This window comes from Bos taurus, chromosome 3 (assembly GCF_002263795.3).
Source record: "Bos taurus isolate L1 Dominette 01449 registration number 42190680 breed Hereford chromosome 3, ARS-UCD2.0, whole genome shotgun sequence".
In the NCBI taxonomy this organism is placed as follows: Eukaryota; Metazoa; Chordata; class Mammalia; order Artiodactyla; family Bovidae; genus Bos; species Bos taurus.
In genome coordinates this window covers 26311860-26331901 of record NC_037330.1, presented here as the reverse complement: position 1 = coordinate 26331901, position 20042 = coordinate 26311860, and the positions used below count along the sequence as shown (strand labels likewise).

At 49.5% G+C, this 20042-nt stretch overlaps 1 protein-coding gene across 1 annotated transcript in view; it reads left to right on the top strand.

The window, feature by feature from the left end:
- The first annotated feature begins 344 nt into the window (after positions 1-344).
- Positions 345-20042, top strand: part of PTGFRN (prostaglandin F2 receptor inhibitor) — an 80576-nt gene continuing 60878 nt past the window's right edge. Inside the window, exon 1 of the mRNA XM_010803135.4 lies at positions 345-702. Coding sequence (XP_010801437.1) covers positions 654-702 — 49 coding nt within the window. The 5' untranslated portion in view covers positions 345-653. The remainder of the gene's footprint in view (positions 703-20042) is intronic.

Genomic DNA, 20042 nt, shown 5'->3' with positions numbered 1-20042 from the left:
GCTTCGTTCGGGACGAGTGGGTGACCGTGCGGGGAGTTAGCTGAGGGACCCGGAGGCCCACGTGGGGACTCCAGAGTGCTGGGACGCGGGGTGGCTCGGAATGGCGCTCAATCGATGGGATTTCCAGACGAGTCTTTCCAAGGCCAACTTTTAAAGGTCGGAGGAAAGTTTGTGGCGGGGCGGGGGCCCCGAGGTGGGGGGAGCTGGGTGGGCTGCGACGCCTCCTCCCCTTTAAGCGGGTGGTCCCAGCGCTGCCTCCGTTACCTGGAGCGGGGAGGGGCTTGGGAAAGTTTGTGTTTGTTGCTGGCAAAGCGCCGGATGGGAGGCGCGGGCGGGCGGGTGCTGCGGTTCTTCCCTCCTGCTTTCGGGAAGCGGTCGGGGCTGCAAGCTCGGCTCGGCGGGGCGGCCCTGGCGCCCGGCTCCCGGTGCCCGGCCGGCTGGAGGAGGCGGGCAGAGGCGGGCGGGAGCGGAGCGGAACGAGGGGCGCACGTCCGCCCCAGCGCTGGGATTTCTCGGCTCGCGAGGAGAGCGGAGCAGGCGCGCGGCCCAGGCGGAGGAGCGCTGACTCTGGAGCAGCCGGAGCTGGAGGAGGAGGAGGAGGAGAGGCGGCGGGGAAGGAGGAGGAGGGGGAGAGTCGCTCCCGCCCGGCGAGCATGGGGCGCCTGGCGCCGAGGCCGCTGCTGCTGGCGCTCCTGTCGCTGGGTGAGTGCGCGCGGGGCCCGGTGAGGCGCAGGGGGCTCGGCCGGGTGCGGGGGGACTGGCGGGGCGCGGCTGCCGCGCGCGGCCTGGAGCGCCAACGGGGCCGGGGCCGCTCCCGGGAGACCTGGCCGGGGTCCGCGGGAGGTAGGGCCCGGCTGGGGAGAGGGCGCGGGGCCGCCCGGAGCCGGGCGCGGGGTGCGAGTCGCCGTCCAGTAGGCCGAGCCTCGCCCCCATGTGCGGGGGGGAGTGGCCCGCGGCCGGCTTCCCCCGGCCCTCCGTACCTGTTAGTCGCCAGCTGCCGGCTCACCTTGAACTCCCGGCCCGGAAGGTGCCCGCGGTCCCGGCCCTAGTCCCAGGCTTGCGAGCGGAAATCTGCGGCTTTCATCTGCCCCGCCATGGCCGAGAGCGGCAGAACCGCGCTCCGCACACCCTACCCCGCGCCCAGCTGCCTTTCCAGGGAAGCGAGAGAATCCACCAACTTCCTTCTCCGAAGGTCACTGGGTGGCCCCGAGCGCTACAGTCAGAATGGGTGTGCGGGGCCCTCCGTTGTGTTAGCTGTAACTAGCTCTTCTCCCTCAGTCTTCTCCTTCAGCGCTTGTAGAAGCTGTCTCGCTGCATATTTGCACACAAAGACCTGGGTGCCTTGGCTTCTTCAACTTTTCCTACCTGTTACTTTTCTCCCTTGCTGTCCCCTGTCTTGCACACTCTCTAAACCTAGGTCCCTCCTGATCATTTGACCCAGCGCCCTCCGCCCAACCCAAGGAATCTTTGGTGTTTCCCCCCCCCGCCCCCATCTTCCATACACACAGACACCATCTTCACCTCGTATAATGTGGTTATATTAGTATAACCAAGTGGTTATCAGCCACAGAAATCATCTGCTTATTAAGTGCCCACCGTGGATCAGGGAGGCTGACTCTTAAAAGCTGTTCTTGAAGCCTTTAGTCAGTGTCAACCAGAACAGAAGGAATCCTGTGACCTGCGCGGGGATTTTCTTCCTCACCCCTGGAGATGGCAGAACTGAATCTTTTATAAGGCCACACAGTGTGTGGTGTCTGTCCTAGCCAGGCCCCAGCTGCACACAGGCTAAGTGACTACACTGCACTTATGGTCCAAGGGTCCCAGTGGAGGCCTTGCATTGCCACTCCCAGCCTGGCATCAGGTCTCACACTGCCCCCACCCCTGTTACTCCTGCCGCCGGTGGGGGCCAGCCTTTCCAGCTGCTACTGTGTTTTCTTCCTTCCCCTCTGAGGGGTTTTCTGGAACTTCCTCCCTAAGAGAGCTCACCCAGCCACCACACTGCTTTAGATGCCACCAGGTGCAGAAAGCTTGCACACCTTGCACTTGATTTTGTGGCGTCTCTTCTGTGCTCTCAGATCCTAGTGCTTTAGTTCTCTTCCTTTCACTCTGGGACCCTTGTGGGTTTTCCCTTTGTTGCACACCGCTGGTGATAGTCCACACCCATTACATAATTGGCTGATGTGTCTGGGTCAGGCAGGGCCACGGCCACTGGTTGCACTGATTGTGCACTGCTCAGCTCTAGGAACAACTCGAGGAGCTGCTGTCACTTTCTGCCTGTGTGAATGACCCTCCCTAGAGTTGTGTGATTCACAACCCTTGCACTAGTTAAGTGGGTGGGGCCAGGTAGAAATTTGAAAAGAATGTCCTTGAGTAACTGTGGTAAGAGGAAAAGAGAGAAAGGGCAAAGAGAGACTAACAAAAGCAAAAACAGAAGTGGGGAGAGCCCGGCTTGTAGCTTTGAGGTATACCAGTCCACGCTGCCTGGCTGGACATCTCATGTCACCTATGCACAGGGAATGTCTCTGGTGTCACCAGTCAATGCCTTGTCCCCTAACAGTTACTGAACTTCATGTTTATGTGGTAACTCTGCCATACCGAATCTCACTTGGTGTGGCTTCAGTTTGACCTCCCAGATGCCCTCCCTGTGATACTCTACGCTGTACTGATCCCTGCCACCCAGCGTGTTGATAAGCTAGATCATCTTTCCTCTTGTATTGCAACCTGGGCATGATCTTACTGTCACTCTCTTTGACCTCCACATTCACTCTGTCTCTCAACTCTGTCGCTTTTCCCATAGTGCAGACTCCAGCATCTTCTGTTCTTCCTTTATCTAAAACTACTGTCCTAGCCCCAGTTCTGACAGCTCCCCACACAGATCTGACATCTTCCTGTTTGACTTTTCCTACCGGCCTCCCTTCGGATTGTTTTTGGAGGTGCCACCTTAATTCCATGATCCCTTATGATTTTCTTCTGAGGATGTTCTGCCCCTTGTATTCTCTCCCCTACTACTTCTCTCTGAGTAGGGACTCTCATTCTAAGGAACTTGTTTGCTACCCTTTACATTGAATGTATGTAAACCTTCGGGCCTTTCCATTTCTCATGATCTGGAAAACTGTCTCCTTCTTCCCTCTTACCTGTCTATTTCCTTTCCCCCTTAAAACTGCTTCCTCCATAAAGCTTCTCTAAATGAGTCTACCTATCACGATCACAGCAGAACACACTCAGCTTCAGGTTTTCACTTCCATGGCCTATGTCTCATCCATCCATTTAATACAGCATTTCTAGAATGCCCACTGTGGCAATAAGAGTGTCCCAGACAAATGACCAAGACATAGCGTCTCACTGAGTGGTCAGGTGGGATGGGCGGACAGTTAATAATAAAAGCTAACTACAAGCCAGAATGACGTACCTGACATAGAAACCAGGTACTGGTAGGAAGCAAGGAAGAGGATGATTAATTTTGACTTGGGATTGAGGTTGATTTTGCTGAAGAGGTGACATTTGAGCTGAGCTGAGCCTTGAGGATAATTAGTATTTTGAGAGAAAGGATGGGAGAGGCTTCCAGGCTCCGGGGAAAGGCATCCAGCATGGATGAGTGGAAGGACATGGTTCATTCAGAAAGGGCATGGAAGTTCCATGAAACTGGAGAAGGGTGGAGGATACACTAGGAGGGAAAAGTGGGTCTGGGCTGGATTCTGAAAGCTGTGCCTGCAGTGCTGAAGTCCTTGCCATTTGGATGGGCTTGTTGGCCTTGTAGGTGCTGCCACACAACTGTGCTTCTCCCATCAGAGCACTTATTTATCACTGTATATGATTTTTCCTGCTCTAAATCCCCACTCTGATTATATCCCATGAGGCAGGGACCAGGTTGGTATTGTTCGCTATGGTATTCCTCATACTGAGTGTCCAGCACAGAGTAGGTGTTTGGTAAATACTGGCTGCCTGAATGAAGGCATGTATATATCATTTTGTCTGTGGGTTATGGTCTGCCATTGCAAATTCGCAGTGTGAGATTGATACAGCATGGTGATGTGTTTGAGGAGGTCAGTCCTAGTGTGCAGCATGAATTAGAGAGTGGGAGGTGTGAAGACTGTGGAGAGAGATTAAGATACTCTCTTCATGTGCATCTTTTTTAAAAAAGTTGCAAATCCATCAAAATAGTTTCTAAACAACAAAAACATTACATCTTTTTTGAAATCCAAATTTCATGGATGGGTGCTGTATTATTCTATTGGGTAGGCTGAATTGTTCTCACAAATAGACTGAAAGCACAGTGGTTCAAACAACAGAAGTGTCTTTCCTAGCCGTTCTTGGGGGGCAGGGTAGGGGGTTGGGGATGTTTCCAGTGAAATGGTTGGGTGGGATTGCTGTTCCACATGGGCATTCTGAGCTCCCAGGCTGATGGTGGTTTTGCTGTCTTCAGCCCATAGTTTCTAAGTTTACCTGGGTTGTCATCATCACCTTTCCAGCCCAGTAAATAGGGGGCTTCCCAGGTGGCTCAGTGGTAAAGAATCCGCCTGCCAATGCGGGAGACACTGGAGATGCAGGTTTGATCCCAGGGTCAGGAAGATCCCCCGGAGTAGGAAATGGCAGCCCACTCCAGTGTTCTTGTCTGGAAAATCCCCTGGACAGAGGACCCTGGCAGGCTACAGTCCTATAGGGTTGCAGAGAGTCAGACACACTGAGTGAGCGCATAGCACAAAGGGAAAAGAGCATGGAGGAGGCTATCTAGAGGCTTCCTGGGCTAAGCTCGAAAGTGGCTCCTATCACTTCTGCATACACTTCATGGCAGAGGATTTGGTCCAGGCCACACTAGGTGCCAGGGAGGCTGGGAAATGCAGAGGAAGCTGGTAGCAGTGTGCTGACCACTGTGGAAGAAGAGAAGAAAAGATCTGGGGGACAGCTGGCTGTCTCTGTGTTACTTATAAAGAATATAAGGTAAAAGGATGAACGTGCCCACCCTCCCACTGCCCAGGCATAGCCACTCGTGTATAATGTACATGTGTCCATATACTAAATATTGTGTTTGATTTATATATATATAATTTTATTTATATATTTTTATGGTTGTCCTGGCTCTTTGTTGCTGTACGAGTGCTTTCTCTAGCTGTGGAGAGTGGGTGGGCTACTCCAGGTTGTGATGTATAGGCTGCTCCATGCGGTGGCTTCTCTTGTGGAGCCTGGGCTGTAGGGCACACGGGATCGGTAGTTAGGGCTACTGAGCACAGTCTCAATAGTAGTGGTGCACGAGCTTAGTTGCTCTGTGGCATGTGGGATCCTTCTAGATCAGGGATCAAACCTGTGTCTCCTGCGTTGGTAGGTGGATTCTTTACCAATGAGCCATCAGGGAAGCCCTGTTCGGGCTTTTTTCATAGCTTCTGCACAGCGTTCCACTCAGAACAGGCACAGAGTAATAATAGCTGCTATTTGAAACATGCATACCAAGCATGAGACTATTGAATTCTCTTGACAACAGTTTGAGAAAGGTACTGCTATTTTCTCCATGTTACAGATGAGGAAACTGCCAGCCAGAAAAGTTAAATAACTTGTCTGGATTCATACAGCTAATCCATGGTTGAGCCAGGATTTGACCGCAGGACCCAAATTTGGTCTCTGCCGAGCTAGGATTGACTAAGGTTCGCCATCATCTTCGGCTATGTACCCTGAAAGATTAGTTTAAGTGAAAAAGGATGCAAGTGGTTTGGGGTGAGTGCAGCCCAGGCAGGATTCCCGAAGGGAGGGTCCATGTCAGGATGTAATCCCTAAGGCATCACCACCCTGCTCTGAGGACACGGACCAAACTACAGCTTCCTCCAGAAAGCTCTGGAGGAGGAAGGCTGGCGGGAGGAACCCTAGTCAATCCATCCAGCTCCACCGTCTTTGAAGTGCCGTGGCCTTCAGAGAGTCCTCAGCTCTCATTTTAGCCTTGTTAACAGAATTCCTGTATCTGCCAAGCTGATGAATGCCTGCCCTGGCTATAATTATTCTTATTAGCCTGCCGAATAGGAATTCTAGTCATCGGCAATCATTCCTTACAAGGCAGTCGGGCCAGTCGGCATGTATAGGGCTATTTTGTTGCTGTGCCTAGCTGCCGAGTTGATTTCTACCCCATAGACTGAATGTACATTTCCATACTGGCGCTGTGTCTCACAGCTGAAGAAGGTGTGTGCTTATCTGTCAGTGTACGTCTGTGTCTCACTTTATCAAATGAAGTTGGGGGAAGCTGTCAGGGCAGTTCATAGCTGTTTGGTTTAATTGCCTTGGTTCCTTAAAGGCAGGGTAGCAAGGCCATTTGACGCTCTGCTTTGGGAAAATAACTTGAACTGGCAGAAAATTCGTCATAATTTATCTTCTGGAAAAGGCAAAGTGCTGTAGTTGGCACACCCAGTGCTTTTTAGATCTTGGAATATTTTCCTCCATACCAACTGTAGTCTTTGTGAAGCAACAGAATTAAACCCAGTAACTAACACTCTCATGGACCAACAGTGTGGTTTCCAGGGTCTAGAGATACTGGCACTGTGGGCAGATTTGTGTTCTTCGAAGTGTTGATTTCCCCCCAACACTCACAGTGTGTTCGTACTGGATTATGCGGTCGCTAAGCAGCTGGATTCAAGTTTAAATATAACATTCTGGGACCTCAACTGCATCCTACTTTGCGCTGTTATAAGTGGCTGAATGTGAAGGCATTGATATCCCTCAGGATGTTGCAGGGCGTTGGAGAAACAGTGTTTGGCTTAGAGTTGCTCTTGTCTAGGATGAATTTGCCTTAGAACTGTGAAGAGCAGCATTGTACATAAGGGTTCAGGGGACTTTTCAGAATGGGTGATACCTTGGAATCCTAATGAAATAGAGGCAGCAATGCAGACAGATGGGTTACTTCTCAGACCTTAAAAGTGATAGCAGGACTTCCCTGGCGGTCCGCTGGTTAAGAATCTGCCTGCCAGTGCAGGAGAGATGAGTCCATCCCTGGTCCAGGAAAATGCTACATGCTGCGGAGCAACTGGGTCCGTGTGCCACCACTACTAAGACTGTTCTAGAGTCCAAGGGCCACAATTACTGAAGCCCGTGCGCCCTGTGTTCCGCAACAGGAGAAGCCTCTGCAATGACAGAAGCATTACAACTAGAGGGTGGCTCACAAGCTGCAACGAAGATCCAGCACAGCCATAAATAATAATTTTAAAAAGTGATACTAAGCCAAGAACATCCTTATAATGGTTCTTCCTTGTTGTTACTTAGGGTTGCTGCTGCTAAGTCGCTTCAGTCGTGTCTGACTCTGTTCGACCCATAGACGGCAGCCCACCAGGCTCCCCTGTCCCTGGGATTCTCCAGGCAAGAACACTGGAGTGGGTTGCCATTTCCTTCTCCAATGCATGAAAGTGAAAAGTGAAAGGGAAGTCAGTCAGTCATGTCCAACTCTTCACGACCCCACAGACTGCAGCCTACCAGGCTCCTCCATCCATGGGATTCTCCAGGCAAGAGTACTGGAGTGGGTTGCCATTGCCTTCTCCCTACTTAGGGTTAGACTGGACCAAACTTCCCTGCTTGTGGGTCATGATAAGGGACCCACATGGGGTTCGAGTGGGTTGTAGGTATATCATTATACTGACACCCTCAGCTCCTGGAACTCACAGGTCAGAGCTGCCTCAAAACCAGAAGCCCTGTCTACCCTGACAGCCATAGAGCTATTACCGTTTCCTGTGTGTGCTGTGATCAGATGAGATTGGCCATTCTCCCTCTTACCTGGGGGAGAGCCTTGCAGCCCCTGAGCCCCAGCCTGGCCTTGGGATGAGTAGTTTCAAGATGGAAGATGAGAAGCTAAGTGACATGGCATGTCGCTCATTGATTTATTTAGTGAATATTGAGAGAGTACCTCCAGCCAGGCCAAGCATTGTTCTCAGCTCTGGGGATGCTGCATCAGACAGAGCCAGCTCAGCTCTGCCCTCCAAGGATGGGACAGGATGGACTCAATGCGTGGTTGGTGGTGTCCCCGGAAAGTGCAGCACCACCTGCCCTGGATGATAGAGGCAAGGGTCAAGGGCGAGTTCGTGGGAATGCCTATAGCAAGGGGACAGGAAATGGGAGGGAGCGTTCTCGAAGGAGTAGTCCCAGGGAGGAGAACCAGGAGATCACTGTCAGAAGCCAAGCAGAGGTGAATGCTGTAGATTTGTTAAAGGACAAATGGCCAGTGGGCTTCCCTAGTGGCTCAGTGGTAAAGAATTGCCTGCCAGTGTGGGAGTCATGGGTTCGATCCCTGGTCTGGGAAGACCCCACATGCCATGGAGCAACTAAGCCCACGTGCCACAACTGTGGAGCCTCTGCTCTGGAGTCCGGGAACGAAAACTACTGAAGCCCATGTATCCTGGAACCCGTGCTCCGTAACAAGAAAAACCACCACAATGAGAAGGCTGTGCTTTGCAACAAAGAGTAGACCTGCGCCCCTCCCCCCCCCCCCCCCACTGCAACTAGAGAAAGCCTATGTAGCAATGAAGACTCAGCACAGCCAAAATTTAAAAAAAAAAAAAAATATATATATATATATATATACACACACACACACACACACTTGGGGGAGAAAGAAATGGCAACCCACTCCAGTATTCTTGCCTGGAGAATCCTGTGGACAGAGGAGCCTGGTGGGCTGCTGTCCATGGGGTCACACAGAGTCAGACATGACTGAAGTGACTTAGCATGCATGCATATATACTTGGGCTTCCCTGGTAGCTCAGCTGGTAAAGAATCTGCCTGAAATGCGGGAGACCTGGGTTCAATCACTGGGTCGGGAAGATCCCCTAGAGGAGGGCATGGCGGCCCACTCCAGTATTCTTGCCTGGAGAATCCTGTGGAGAGAGGAGCCTGGAGGGTTACAGTCCATTGCAAAAGAATTGGACACAACTTAGGGAGCAAAATGACAACAGCAACATATTAATCCCTAGAACTTTGCTACTCAAAGTGGGGTCTGGGGGCCAAGAGTGTCAACAGCTCCTGAGAAAAAGCTCAGGACCTGGTCCAGTCTGCTGAATTCGAGTCTGTGGTTTAACCATATCCCCAAGGGATTCAAATGAGGGATTTAGAGGGATTCAAATTCTCTGAATTTTGAGATAGCCTTATCTGGAAGAGTGCTTGACACATGGGCTGTTTGGTGGCCTGGACATCCCTGGTGAACTCTGAGGCAAAGGCCGTGGTCAGAGCATCAGAGCTAGAGGAGTATGGGATGGTGTGGGCTCTGTGGGAATGAAGCAGGTCGTCAGTTAGCCATGAAAGAAGGTCTATAGTGGAGGCACTTAGCCTGGTCTCCTGACCTTCTCTACCAGGTTCAGCAGCTGAGGAGCAAGACAGGGATGTGGTGTGATCTCTCCAAGAGAGGAGGGTGCAGGAATTCATAAAAAGTTCTGACAACATCATGGAGACAGTTGGCCAAAGGGTCCAGGTGGGACTGGCAGCTGAGGGGCTGGAAGGCCTGGTGAATCACAGAAGGTTTGAGGGCGTGGGGGACAAGATGAAGGTGAAAAAAGGAGATTCCGAGGTCCAAGGGCACAAGTGGGCCAGGAAGGTAGGAGGTGGGGGTTGGAAGAGGTAACTTCTGAGTCCAGAGTCTCAGAAATGCAAATCTGAGGGGCAGTTGGCCTGGTGGGTAGTAGCCAGAGCCTTCACCTCTCACATCATTTTGGCCAGTTTCTCTCTAACATCTGACTGGGTTGGGCTGAATGGATTAAGAGACAAAGGTGTGAGGTTTTAGAAGCTCCAAGTACTGTAGGAACAAAGTCTTAACCTGTGACGAAGATGCATGGGGGTTGGGAGCAGGTGTGCTGGGGAGGAACCAACATTAGGATGAGGGTTATTCCTCCTTAAGAAATTCCTTCTTACGTGTATATGTATGGCTGAGTCCCTTTGCTGCCCACCTGAAACTATTACATTGTCAATCGGCTCTGCTGTGCTGTGCTTAGTCACTTAGTCTGAACCTTTGTGACCCCATGGACTGTAGCCTGCCAGGCTTTTCTGTCCATGGGGATTCTCCAGGCAAGAATCCTGGAGTAGGTTGCCCTGCCTTCCTCCAGGGGATCTTCCCAACCCAAGGATTGAACCCAGGCCTCCCGCATTGCAGGCAGATTCTTTACCACCTGAGCTACTAGGGAAGCCCATTAATCGGCTCTACTCCAATACAAAATTAAAAAAAAATAAAGAAATTCCTTCCTACCATTTATATAGCACTTATTTTGTGCCAGGCACTGTATTTTCCAGTTATTAACTTATTCAGTAGGCTACATAACCCAGTGTTGTTCAGTCGCTCAGTCATGTCTGACTCTTCTTGACCCCATGGATTGTAGCACGCCAGGCTTCCCTGTCCTCCACTATCTCCTGGTGTTCGCTCAGGCTCATGTGCATTGAGTCGATAATGCCATCCAACCATCTTATCCTCCGTTGCCCCCCTTTTCCTCCTGCTCTCAAATCTTTCCCAACGTCAGGGTCTTTTAACCCAAGGGGGTAGGTATATAACCCAATGGGGTAGGAACTATTATGACCTCCATTTGATAGAAGAGAAAACTGAGTCACAGAGAGGTGAAGTAACTTACTCAAAGTCACACAGTAAGTGGGTGAGCTGCTGTGGTTCAAGCCCAGATGGCCTGGCTCCAGAGTCTGGGCTTATCCCCACAACACACTGTTCTGCCTCTCTGTCTTAGTCCAGATACTCAGTCAAACACATATTTGAAAACACAGAAAGGAATTGATGCGGTTAGTTAATATGTGATAACATTTGTGTCCTTGTCTTTTAAAACAGGAGGCTGGGATTCTGGCCCTTGATCTTCCACTCACTGGTTTTGTGACCTTGAACAAGTTGCTGAATAGCTCTCAGCTTCTGTAAAGTAAAAGGCTGGGCTAGGTGATTGCAAGGCCTCGGTTCATCTCCAGAAGTCTTTGAGTTCACGCTGACCCCTGCTGCGGGCCAGATGGGCTGCTTGGTCCAGCCCTGGCTCCTCGCCCATCTTTCCCACCACTCCTGTCTGCAGCCTAGGCCTTTTATCTCTCACCTGCCTGGCATCTCTCCACAATGGGGCTTTGGTGCCTCAGAGGGCTGGGGAACTGTTTGCTGTTTAGTCACTGCTGCAGCAGCTTTGTCCTCCTAGCCCATCCCGTGCCCTGAAACTGGGCTCTCTTCTCATAGTGCTCTAGGTTACTGAGATGTCCCTCCCATGGACTATCTGCGGTTTCCAACGGATCTCTGAGAAGTCACAGAAACCGTAAAACTGATCAAGATTTCTGGGTGGCCGTTGTTGCTTAGTTGCTAAGTCCCCATGAACTGCAGCACACCAGGCTTCCCTGTCCTTCATCATCTCCCAAAGTTTGCTCAAACTCATGTCCATTGAGTTGGTGATGCCATCCAACCATCTTATCCTCTGTTGCCCTCTTCTCCTTTTGCCTTCATTCGTTCCCAGCAAACTGTTCCTTATTACTGATTGTGTGTGTGTGTGTGTAAGTTTTGTTGAGGACCTCAGCCACAGGTAAGTTTCAGTTGAGTAATATGTGTTTTCTTCCCCATTTAGAACTGCCCTTGAATCAGTAGATGGTTATGCACCACTGGTTCTCCTTTTCCTGACTCCCCCAAACCACAGCGAGAAGAGACACAGACACCTTTCACTGGATCCAAATGTTGACACTACTTTGGATTTTTCCACACTCCTATAGAGTAGGAGAGTTGAAATTCCAGCATCTCCAATCCATAGCCTTAGTTGGCTGAGCAATGTGTTCTAACGTTTGTGGACTTTCTTCCTTTTCATCCTCTTAGTCTGAAAGGGGAACGTGCAAATGATGTTGGCTACAATAGCAATGAAAAGGATACATTCTCAAAAACTCCATATTGTTGGTAGGAGCTTGTGTTAGGACCTCAGTCCTTACTGCATGCTGGCTGCTGCCCAGACCTCCTGGCTACTCTGAGGTACACCTGTGGATGGTGGTGTTGACCCATGTCCTGGACGGGGGTCTTTCTGAGGCTCATCAAGGACCCTCATCAAGCTTCCCAGGTGGTGCTTGTGGTAAAGAACCTGCCTGCCAATGCAGGAGACATAAGAGATGCATGTTCGATCCCTGAGTCTGGAAGATTCCCTGGAGCAGGGCATGGCAACCCACTCCAGTATTGTTGCCTGGAGAATCCCATGGACAAAGGAGCCTGGTGGGCTGCAGTCCATAGAGTTGTACAGAGTCGGACACAGTTGCAGCAAGGACCCTCTGGGAGTGAATTCTCCACTGTGTTTGAAGTGGCTTGCTGTCATGAGCTATCCTGGAGGCAAAGCAGAGGATAGTGCTTTATAAATGCATTGTCCCTCTAGGATGTCCTCAGAACAGAATGTTAGCTAATTTAATGTCTGTCCTGCATGCTGCTACTTGGCTTATGCTGTGGTGAGGAGTTAAAAAAAGGCAAAACCTAACCACTTTTGGCACAGCTTTTCATCTTTCCATTTTCTCAAGGCTGGCACACCCAGATGTTTTATTTATTAGAAGGCATTATAGTCCATCATCTTTGATTGGGAAATACATGCAGGAAGTTCCAGCTGAAGACCATAGTGCCCAGCCCAGAGCCTGGCACATGACAGGTGCTTGGTCACATTGGTCAAGTGAACACAGATGTGAATGAATATGTTGTGCCCAACTGTTAATATACAACACTCCTGCTTTTTCTTATGGCCTTATTTTTTTCACACTTCAGCAGCATTTCGGGACTCTTTACTATGTTTCTGGTCTTCCCTGGTGGCTCATATGATAAAGAATCTGCCTGCAATGCAGGAGACCTGGGTTCAATCCCTGGGTTGGGAAGATCCCCTGGAGAAGGAAATGGCAACCCATTCTAGTATTCTTGCCTGGGCAATTCCATGGACAGAAGAGCCTGGTGGGCACGGGGTTGCAAAGAACTGGACACAACTGAATGGCTAACACTATCATGTTTCTGACACTGAAAATGACATAGGGATTAGGAAGTGGAGTCCAAAGTGGAAACTGAACCAGTTACAACTGAACAGCAGGAATGGATGGTGGGTGCTTTTTTAAAATCTTGAGTGGATGGATTACTGGACAGCTGTGCATATGGGGCTTTCACAATTATAGGGATAAGATTGAGGCTGAGAGCTGCTTTATCATAATGCTCCATGGAGCAGGTGGGTCTGGAAAGCTGTTTGAGCCAAGAGCAGGAAAAAGCACTTCAGGTGAGAAAATGACCAGCGCAGCATCTCAGATATGGGGAGTAAATCAGCATGTGCGGGTGGTGTGCTGTTTGGGGATTAGCTGACTTAAGGTGGAAAAGGAAAACAGACCTCAGGGTTTGTGGAAATTAAACTCTGGGGCCAGGAGGTTGGTGGAGGGGAAGAACGGGAGCAGAGTCACCCTGAAAGGTGTCAGCAGCATTTTTGGTGCCCACAGAGCAGCTAAGAACCCACATACATGAGGCTGGCAAGGTCCACTGGGGCCCACAGGAAGCTACTCTGCTAAATTAAGGTGATAAGTCAGGCCATAATCTTATTTTTGGTTGTTTCTTAGGAGGAAAATGGCTCACAAAACAATTGCCGATGTTCCCCTTAGGTAGTGTATCAGAGCATTTCTTCAAAGGACTATCGCCTGATAAGAGACACAGATAAGTTTCAGAGGAAGGATGGGAAGTTTTAGATGGTTTTCTCTGGGACCAAAGCTAATGCAATCATGTGGTCTATTCATCAGAGTCCCACTTTAATAACAGTTTATCCCACAAACTAGTTCTTTCTGAACATCAATATGAGTCCCAGAAAGCTTAGTGTTGAACCTGGCTTCTAAGTACCTGGGGATGGTGCTTCTGTTGCTGCGTCTGTGGAGTGTCCCAGAGGCACGAGGTGGTATGCACTGCCCAACTGCACCTTCAGGATCCACAGACCTAATGGGAATTACCCCACAGCACTGTGGTCCTAAGAAAATGGCACAGGTAAGACAAGCTCTGTGTTCTCTCTGGTGTGTTCACTGACAGTGTGTTAAGTCTCGGAACAAAGAAGTACAAAATCAGATTTAGAAGAAATTTTATTTGGCTGTGCTGGGTCTTAGTTGCAGCAGGCAGGATCTTTAGTTGTGGCATGTGGGATCTAGTTCCCTGACCAGGGATTGAACCTGGGCCCCCTGCAATGGGATCATGGAGTCTTAGCCACTGGACGACAAGGGAAGTCTCCATAATCAAGTTTTGATGACACCTGTTGAAGGCTTTTCAAACATCCCTCATTTCATGCCCTTAGAAACAGCTGTATAATCTGCCCACACATTGCCCCTGTTATGCTTATATATTGTCTTGGAGTTACTGCTGTTTGTTTAATTCTTTGGAGCCCGGTTCAAGCCTCACGCCCTGGGAGTGGCGAGCACGCATCCTGACCCAGGGGGAGACTGCCTGTAACGTAAGCATGCAGCTGCATCCTTTCCTGTGTCTTGGGCTCTCACTGGCCCCATTCCTTCAGAGCACAGCCGGAGATTTATAACGATCTGCTTACTAGGTTGAGTGTCTGTCTCACCCCAGACTATACCATACAAGCAGGGCCAGGTCTGTTTCTGTTTACTCCAGTGTCTTAGGACTTTGAGTCTTTGAATGATTATGTATTTAGAAAACGCCTATATATCTCATGTATATATCTCATATACATACATATATATATATACACACTACATATGACATGTACAAAGCATATATGAGATACATGTATAAAATCTGTATTGTGGGCCTTAAGCCACAAAGGGGATGGAGCTTATCTATGTGTCCTCAGTATCTTTATCTTCCGTTTGTGTACTTTACTGGTTTTTTTTTTGTTGTTACTACCATAGCATTTTCGAAGTAATTGCAGAGCAGGGGTTTGTAGGGTTGGGTAGGGGAGGGAAAAAAATGGAGTCCACCCATGAAGAGGAAGAGGTGAGGAAGAAGTCCTCTTTCTTCCTCATCTTTCTCAGTTTTTCCCTTTGCAGCTCCTGTGGAAGACAAATGACTCATGTGTTCTCACTATCATCTCTCCACCCGCTCTGACCTTTGTGGGACTGGCACAGCCTCTCCCATCCCCGACTGGCATCTGCTCCCTCCTAGGCTTCACCTTAGTTGCTCACAGCGTGGGGAAGCACTCTTGTTGAGTTCCAGTACAGGTTTCAAGGGCCTGGTGGCTGGGTTAACCACATACTGCCTCCTTGCCATCACTGTTCTCATAGACGGCAAGCTCTGGGCACGTCTGCAGGAAGGGGCAGTGGGGCTGCTGCCTGCAGCATGTGTTGACCTGGCTTGTGACGACTCCTTATTATCTACCCTGTGCCAGGCATTAGACCTGAGCTCTGGGCATATATAAGGACGTAGTCACAGACCCTCAACTCCTGGAGCTGCCGGTCTCAATGTGGAGGCCTGACATATACCCAAGAAGAGAGGTGGCCTGGAAGAAGTGTCTAAGGGGATTTCCCTGGCGGGTCCAGCAGTTAAGACTCTGTGCTTCCACTGCAGGGGGCATGGGTTTGACCCCTGGTTGGGGAACTGAGATCCTGCAAGCAGTGTAGTGCAGCCAAAATAAAAAGTGTCTAAGGATTGTTAGGAAAAAAATGCTACAACTTCAAAGGAAAGGCGGAGTGTTCTGGGCTAATTTAGACAGAGGTGCTCTTACAGAAAAGGTGGGACAGCTGACATAATCCTTTACACCTGCTTGTATCACTACCTGTATCCTCTCTACCTGTACAGAATATGCATTTTTTAGGTTTTAGTGCCATGCCTGGATCGGGAATATTTTGTAAGGATCCGGAGCATCCAGGTCATTGGCTTCTCTAGCACCAAAGAAGAGTGATAATAAAACTGACGTGGCAAATTTGGGGGTTTGGATTATTGAGATGTTATCACTTCCTGAGTGATCACTTCCTGGGTGCTGAGAACTGGCTTCTTTTTTGAAATGTATTTATGTTAATTAGAGGATAGTTACTTTAAAAGTAAGCTGGTCTTGCCTGAAGAAAACCTTTCGGTGGCTTGAGTTGGGGGTAAGTTGTAGGGGCTTCAGAAGGAAAGGGTTGAGTCTTAAGATTGGGAAGAGCCTGGAATGTCACCTGGAGGAGTTTAAGCCTGATGTTGTGAGTGAATGTCTATTTTTCACTAGTTCTGCCTGCCCTAAGTCCCTTGTGTCCTTTATTTACTCGATACTTTAAAAGGTTCTCATTGTTGGAGGACTCATCTCTTTTTTTTCTTTTTTTATTGGGGTATAGTATTTATACTGTGTTAGTTTCTGTGTTGTGCTGGTCTGTGCTTAGTCACTCAGTTGTGTCCGACTCTTTGTGACCCTATGGACTGTAGCCCACCAGGCTCCTCTGTCCATGGGGATTCTCCAGGCAAGAATCCTGGAGTGGGTTGCCATGCCCTCCTCCAGGGGATCTTCCCAACCCAGGGATCGAACCCAGGTCTCCTGTATTGCAGATGGATTCTTTACCATCTGAGCCACCAGGGAAGCCCGTGTTAGTTTCTGGTGTACAGCAGAGTGATTCAGTTATATATGTGTGTACATGTGTGTGTGCACAGGCTCAGTCACTTCAATCCTGTCTGACTCTTTGCAACCTATGGACTATAGCCCACCAGGCCCTTTTGTCCCTGGGATTCTCCAGGCAAAAATACTGAAGTGGGTTGCCATGCCCTCCTCCAGCAGATCTTCCTGACCCAGGGATCGAACCTGATTCTCCTGTGTTTCCTGCATTGTGGGCAGATTCTTTACCACTGAGCCACCAGGGAAGCCCATGTACACATATATGTACACATGTATGCATATGTGTACATATATATATATTATTTTTCAGGTTCTTTTTCATTATAGGTTCTTACAGGATATTGAATATAGTTCCCTGTGCTATACAATGGGACCTTGTTGTTTAACTATTTTATATATAGTAGTTTGTATCCACTAATCCCAGACTCCTAATTTATCCCTCCCCACCCCCACCCTGAGATTTTCTATGAATCTGCCACATTGTTCCAACATCCTTGACGTTGACCCTTGGCCAGGTGTTGACTCACCTGATGATATGGTTCTGCACCCAGCAGGTGTGCAATAAAGAACCACTGAATGAAGGAATGAGAGGTCAGAGTGATGGAGTCAAGGCCTGTTCCTTAAAGGGCATGTGAACTCAGAGTCATTTTCAAGTCAGTCTACCACACTGCACCCCTCTCTGGGCCTCTCCACCACCCATGGCATCTGGTGGTGTGTCTGTAAATATCAAGGATAGGCTTAAGCCTTGCTGGGGGAGAGGGATGGACAAGGCAAAGGAAGGGCAGAAAATGGGAAATGGTAAAATCGGGAAGGAGAGGACACAGCTGCCCAAGGAAAGGAGCAAGGGAGGATTTCCCCAACAGTTGTCTCAGGTGCATTCGCGCCCAGATGCACGTTTAAACTCACGTGAATCCTCCATTCTCCATAAACTTGAGACTGCAAGGAGGGCCAGGTGTTCACACACAACTTGGCAGGCTCTGCTGGCCTGTTTGAACACAGGGAGGATTGAAAATGGCTGAATAGTAAGGGGTGCAGGGCAGTGCTGAGGCCTCCAGCAGCTGTTAATTTTACAGAATGTTCTAAAATAATCCTCTTGGATAGATCTTGCCTCAGCTCTTCCTGTCTCTGGTCCTTGGACAGAGAATTGTTTGAATCATGTCACGTGTTGTTATTTTGGTTACCTACCAGTAAAGATTGTCTCAAAGTGCTTTTTGTGTCTTTTTGTTCTTCTGTGGTCACCTAACTTCTCCGAACCTCAGTTTCCTGATTTAATCCTCTCAAGGTTGAGTATTAAATCATGTGAACAGGATTTCCAAACTGTAAAGCCATGCTATAAATGTAAGGTGGTTTCTGTCAATTACTGAGTCCTTGAGGGCAAAGCTTTCTGCTCGATACTTGGCTTACGTATCAGGGCTCCATCAGAGGAGCAGAGCCGCTGTGAATGTTATGGAATAAGACATCTAGTAGAGGAATTAGACTGTACAATTTTGGGAGGAGCTTGGTAAATGAAGGTCTGAAAGGGGTCAAGGAAAAGCCGGCTGTCCTGAAGCACTGGTAGGGGTGGACATGTCGAAGCTGGCCGAGGAACGGAGGAGCCAGGCAGGGTGGGGCCATGAAGAGGCGGAATGGTCTGGCATAAGAGTTTATGCAAAGACAATTGCCTCTTCATAGCTACTACCTGGTGGCCCTGGAGCCACTTTGGCCAGTAAAGTTAACATTCGGGAAGAAACCCAGAGCAGAAAGAAGAGCAAGAACAAACTAGAACCCACCGACACCTGCGCATCTGTCTCTCGCTTCCTTGAACCTTGATGACCCCTATAGCATTATGGCTCCTGCTTCGTTTCTGCTCCCAAATCTTGCATGTACTCACTTCCCTTTTGTCCAGCTCTAACCCGGAACTGCACAGGAAGGAGGACTCTGGGAGGTGTAGTTCATATAACCATATTGACTCAGTACAAACCTGCACAGTGTCATAAGGCAGAATTAAAGATTTGGCATGACTCTGGCCTCTCAGGATCTCTCAAAGGCCACATTGCTGGAGTGATGTCATGATTACATGGTCTGGGGCTTCCCTGGTAAGAAGTTCACTTGGTTAATGATCCAGTCTTTAAGAAGTGACTTGCAGCTGTGTTCCTCATTTGCCTCTCCTGTCTTCCTTGCCTTTCCTACTTGTAGTGCCGGAGGGAATGGTTATCTCAGCAGCAAAAGCTGTGGAAAGTTGCATTGACTGAAGAGCCTGTCAATTCCCAGGGAGCGTGAAGTCTTTTTTAAGGTTTTATTTATTTATTTGTGGCTGCTCTGGGTCTTTGTTGCTGCACATGGGCTTCCTCTAGTTGCAGAGAGCAGGGGCTGCTCTACTCGCAGTGCCAAGGCTTCTCATTGTGGTGACTTCTCTTGCTGTGGAGCACAGGCTCTAGGGCATGTGGCTCAGAGGCTTTGTTGCCTCTTAGCATGTGAGAGCTTCCAAGATCAGGGATTGAATCCATGTTCCTGCATTGGCAGGCAGATTCTTAACCACTGAACCATCAGGGAAGTCCCAAGCACGAAGTGTTTCTACCATCAAGTTCCTGTTTGACCTGGAGAAACACATACTTACTCTTTCTTCTCTTCCATTACGAAGGCTAAAAGAAAATTTGCAGATGTGAATGATTGCAGACTAGAGCCAGGAACTGTCGTGTAAACGCTAAGTGAGAACACAGTTTAGATCCCTGTACCACCCTTCTTCGAGGTTTCCCAGGCGGCTCAGTGGTAAAGAATCTGCCTGCCACACAGGAGACACTGGAGATTTGGGTTTGATCCCTGGATCAGGAAGATCTCCTGGAGAAGGAAATGGCAACCCACTCCAGTATTCTTGGCTGGGAAATCCCATGGACAGAGGAGCCTGGTGGGCTACAGTCCATGGGATCACAAAGAGTCAGAATGATAACTCCACCCTTCTTTACTCCTGTGGTCTGTTGGTCATATGGCCCCTTCCTCGTGTTTCTGCAGCTATCTCAGGTCAGTGAGGGCTAAGGAAGTGCCTTCTATGGTCACCTTAAGTCGCTCACTCTGTTGTGTCCAACTCTTTGCGACCCCGTGGACTGTAGCCCACCAGACTCCTCCATCCATGGGATTCTCCAGGCAAGAATACTGGAGTGGGTTGCCATTTCCTTCTCCAGGGGATCTTCCCAACCCAGGGTTCAAAACCAGGTCTCCTGCATTGCAGGCAGACATTTTAACCTCTGAGCCACCAGGGAAGACCATATGGTCACCTTGCTGCTGCTGTTGCTGCTAAGTCACTTCAGTCGTGTCTGACTCTGTGCGACCCCATAGACGGCAGCCCACCAGGCTTCCCCGTCTCTGGGATTCTCCAGGCAAGAACACTGGAGTGGGTTGCCATTTCCTTCTCCAATGCATGAAAGGGAAAAGTGAAAGTGAAGTCGCTCAGTCATGTCTGACTCTTAGCAACCCCATGGACTGCAGCCTACCAGGCTCCTCTGTCCATGGGATTTTCCAGGCAAGAGTACTGGAGTAGGGTGCCATTGCCTTCTCCATGGTCACCTTAGCCCCTAAGAA